This window comes from Otolemur garnettii, unplaced genomic scaffold (assembly GCF_000181295.1).
Source record: "Otolemur garnettii isolate 467f Iridium unplaced genomic scaffold, OtoGar3 scaffold00094, whole genome shotgun sequence".
Classification (NCBI taxonomy): Eukaryota; Metazoa; Chordata; class Mammalia; order Primates; family Galagidae; genus Otolemur; species Otolemur garnettii.
This window is the reverse complement of record NW_003852489.1, coordinates 3219419-3223797: the sequence shown is the minus strand read 5'-3', so window position 1 is coordinate 3223797 and position 4379 is coordinate 3219419. Positions and strand designations below refer to the sequence as shown.

The following is a 4379-nucleotide window of genomic DNA, read 5'->3' as shown; positions in this document are numbered from 1 at the left end:
AAAAAAAAAAAAAAGACTAAAATTATATAAGATGTAAAAAAAGGGGGTTATGTCTTACTTATTGTTTGAGAAATGAACAACTAAGTGAGAAAGATGAGGAAAAGTAGAAAAATCTCTACCAAAAGAGAGAAAAATGGAAAGAAAGTGTAGAGAATGAAAGAATAAAAGAGGCAGGAAAAAAACATAGCAAAATTAGAGCTCTTGCTGTCAAGGAAAGTAGAAATTTAAAATTAAAAATACACACAAAAAAGAAAACTAAAGAAAAAAAGTTGAGAAGAGAAAAAAATACATATATTGTAGTATGTTGCCTGGATATCAGGTGGTGCTCAAAAAAGACAGGGAAAAAGAGAAAAAAGGTGGCCTGGCACTCATAGCTCAGTGGTTATGGCGCCTGCCACATAAACCAGGGCTGGCGGGCTTGAGCTGGCCCAGACCTGCTAAACAACAACAACTACAGTTAAAAAAAAAATAGCCGGGCATCATGGCTGGTGCCTATAGTCCCAGTTACTTGGGAGGTTGAGGCAAGAGAATCACTCAAGCCTGAGAGTTTGAGGTTGCTGTGAGCTATGATGCTTTGGCACTCTACCGAGGACAACATTGTGAGACTCTGTCTCCAAAAAAAAAAAAAGGAGAAAAAAGGTGCATAATGCAGTCTAGTGCCTGGACCCCAGCTGGTACTGTGGTATTAGGAAACACAAAACCTGCAAGGTGGCTTTGTTGTATAAGATGGGGGCTGAAAGTCACTATGTAGTTGCCTAGGAGACCTAGTCCCATCTTCCTGATTTATTTGTTCTTAGTCAGGGCTTGGTCTGTTCTCTAGCTTTCAGTTCCTGTAGGGTTTGGAGCCTGAAGCTCTCGTCAGACTTCTTACGGAGGCACACCTTGACCTTCCAACAGTGTCCCTTGGCCACAAACTCTGGCTTTCCCAGAGGTGGCAGAGCTGCCCAATTCACCCCAAAGATGGCTGTACAAGCTCAGCAGTCATGCAAGAGCCAGGCGGCCCTCCCACAATGGCAGCACCCTACTAGTAGCTGAGCCATTGGGAGTTCTACCCTGCCACCGAGTAGTATTCAAGTTCACTTGCTCACTTAAACCCTTCCAGGGCAGCGCTGGCCAGCACTGAAGTCTAAGAAAAAACTGCAGAATGGGCCTTCCTAATCTCTAGCCCTTTGCTGAGGTAGCTGGAGTTCTGTCTCCATTCTCACTGTGAATGGCTGCTAGGGAGATGTCTCTAGTCCTCCATCTTGCCAGCCAGCTTTATTTGTAACAGGCAAAAGCTAAAAGCATCCTATATTGTTTTCCAGTAGAATAGAGAAGTCAATTGGATGTAATATACTGGGATACTACACAGTAATAGTGAATAAACTGCTGTTAGCCATTATTGATAAATTTCATGAAGATAATATTGAGCAAGAAAGCAGAATTTAAGATTTCATATATTTATGTAAATTCAAAACAGGTAAAATTAATCCATTTGTTTATGTTAGGGTGAAAGTTACGATTGAGGAGTATAATTAGTGAGCAATTTTATGAGGCATGGGGGAATTCTGGAATGGTAGTATCTGTTTCTTCCAGGTGTGATGGCTTTGTGAACATGCATTAGGTTATATATTTATCTCAGAGACACACACAGAATAATGGCAACGTTAGCTCATAAAGAGGGAGACTAAAATAGATGCTAACAGCCTTTCATGACTATAAGGGAATGCGGCTGTGGGTAGAAAGGTGGGAGCACTTGGGAAGGGGAGTAGGTTAAGGTAATAAACTGCAGAGGAAAGGAGTTTTTCTTTTCTTTTCTTTCTTTTTTTTTTGAGACAAAGTCTCAGGCAATTGCCCTGGGTAGAGTGCTGTGGTGTCACAGCTCACGGCAACCTCAAACTCTTGGGCTTAAGCGATTCTCTTGTCTCAGCCTCCCAAGTAACTGGGACTACAGGCGCCTACCACAATGCCTGGCTGTTTTTTTTGTGGTCGTTGCAGTTGTCACTGTTGTTTTAGCTGGCTTGAGCTGGGTTCAAACCCACCAGCCTTGTTGTATGTAGCCGGCGCCCTCACCACTGAGCTATGGGCGCAGCTGGGAAAGGAGTTTTTCTTCAGTGGTAGGAGTAATGGCCTGGAAGAGCCAGGAGTAACAGGAAATTGCTAACACTGCTTTCTATTGTAAGTATGTTTAACGTGGGAGAATGAACAACTTCCATTTTTAAAGGAGAACTAGATATTAGGGAAATACATACCAAATACTAGGCTTCCTATGCCTCAGAACCACCTGCAGAATTTTTTTGGAAAAGTTCCTGGATTCCACTTTCATAGTCTTTTTTTTTTGGCAGTTTTTGACCGGGGCCAGGTTTGAACCCGGCATATGGGGCCAGCGCCCTACTCCTTGAGCCGTAGGCACTGACACCACTTTAATATTCTTGTTCAGTATACCTGGGTAAAGTGAGGAATCTTTATAATCATTAAAATTCCTTCACCTGACTGATACATAGCCTGATCTGAGAATGTCCCACTAATAGAAAAGGAATACAGTTTCTTCACAGTTTCAATGTGAAGAGGGAATGTTTTTCTGCTACTTATTAGGAATTGCAGTAGATACAGATGTTGGGATGGAAAAGTGGCTCTGAGATAATCCTTACAAGAGGAGACAGAACTGGGAGCAAGTGAGAACATGGGGATGTAAAAAGCATAAATTGCTAATTGGCTTGACAGTTCTAAATAATGGAACTTTTCTCATAAGTTGTCTCCTGCTGACTTTCTTCGAAATACTGATGGATAGTCAGAACCTTACTATTTTATTTTATAGGACCTTACTGTATATAGCCTTTTTAAAAGGTAGTATCTCTTTATAATGTATTTAATAGTTTTATTGAAGGAGGACAGTTTTAACCAACATTTCCATACCTGATATTTGCTAGCCATTATACTTGTTTTCCTTAGCTTAAGGAGTTTAGTCCAATATAGTTGGTAGAAGGTAGACAGCTGCTCACCAATGTCTGTAATATACATCAGTTCTTAGCAGGTTCTGTTAGAAAACTTTACATTGTACTCCACTGTTTAGTTACACTTCATGAAAAAGTGTACCAAACTGTAATAACCTGTACATTTTGCTGTCTAATGACCTGGATCAGATTCTGATTCTGTTGTCCAGGTCTTTGGAATCTGTTATTCCATAAAAATTTATCTTTCATCTAAGACTGATTTCCTGTTCCCTGCCCTCACCCTTCTCTCCCCAATTGTGCACATTGCAAGCATTGTTATCTTTTTATTTTTAGAGCTCAGCGTGGGATTGATGATTTTACTCCTGAATTCTAGGTACTAATGAGCCCACTGGTCAGTCATTGTGCTAATATACATCTCTCTGACATTATGATTTCTTGCCTTCTTGTCATGAACCTTAACTCCTGTAGGTCCATAGATAGGTATTCAAACAGTGTTAGCCAGGTTTTTTTTTTTCTTTTAAGTATGCTTAATTTGTGCAAATACATACTGTTAATACATTTTCTACATCTCAATTTCTTTTGCAGGTAGTAGCCATGCCTACGTGGGTGCCAGTAGCAGAATGTCGAGAAGAACACATTTATGCTCTGCTGCTACCAGCAGTTTATTAGACATTGATCCCTTAATTTTAATACATTTGCTGGACCTTAAGGATCGGAGCAGTATAGAAAATTTATGGGGCTTACAGCCTCGCCCACCTGCTTCACTTTTGCAGCCTACAGGTAAAATAATAATGACCAATTTCCCTTTTTTCTGTAGTTCTCTAAAAGAGCTTTTGAACTTTCATTTCAGTATTTCTGCTAAGTGTTGGAACATGATATATTTCTGTAGCAAATTGATTTTTTGGTTTATGCCAGAAAAATGACATTTATATCAACCAAATTAATTTTTTTTGTTCAAAGGTATTTTATGCAAAAACAAAGTAAAAATGTCTGTAAGACAGTTTTTGATATGATTTGCTATTTAGAAGGTGCCTAACTGACTATTTGATTCATGTGAAGTACATTGTCCTCTTTGTGAATGGACTTTGAGTTTTTTAGGCCTCATGAATTCCCTCATTTCCAAGTGTAACGGTGTATAAATTGAATATAGATTTTTACCTTTTACTCATGCTTTAATGTTGAGTAGATTAAAGATGTATTCCACTTGGTTGTTTGTACCTTCACATTAATCCGAAATAAAAAATAAATAATAAAATAAAAATGTATTCCAATTGGTAGCAATGTTTTATGTACAAGAGTATTGTTAAAGAGAAATTATATTTGTTTTATTGTAATAAGATGGAGATTTGTATCATTATAATTAGGCTTTTTGAAACTCTCAGGGGTAGAGTCATTTTGGACAGCTTTACCATGGGCAGCACCTGTGGCTCAAAAGGGCAGGGTACT

General features: G+C 39.0%; 1 protein-coding gene across 1 annotated transcript in view; it reads left to right on the top strand.

The window, feature by feature from the left end:
* TRIM37 (tripartite motif containing 37) overlaps positions 1-4379 on the top strand; it is a 144889-nt gene that overhangs the window by 112293 nt on the left and 28217 nt on the right. Inside the window, exon 18 of the mRNA XM_003795582.3 lies at positions 3519-3713. Coding sequence (XP_003795630.1) covers positions 3519-3713 — 195 coding nt within the window. The remainder of the gene's footprint in view (positions 1-3518; positions 3714-4379) is intronic.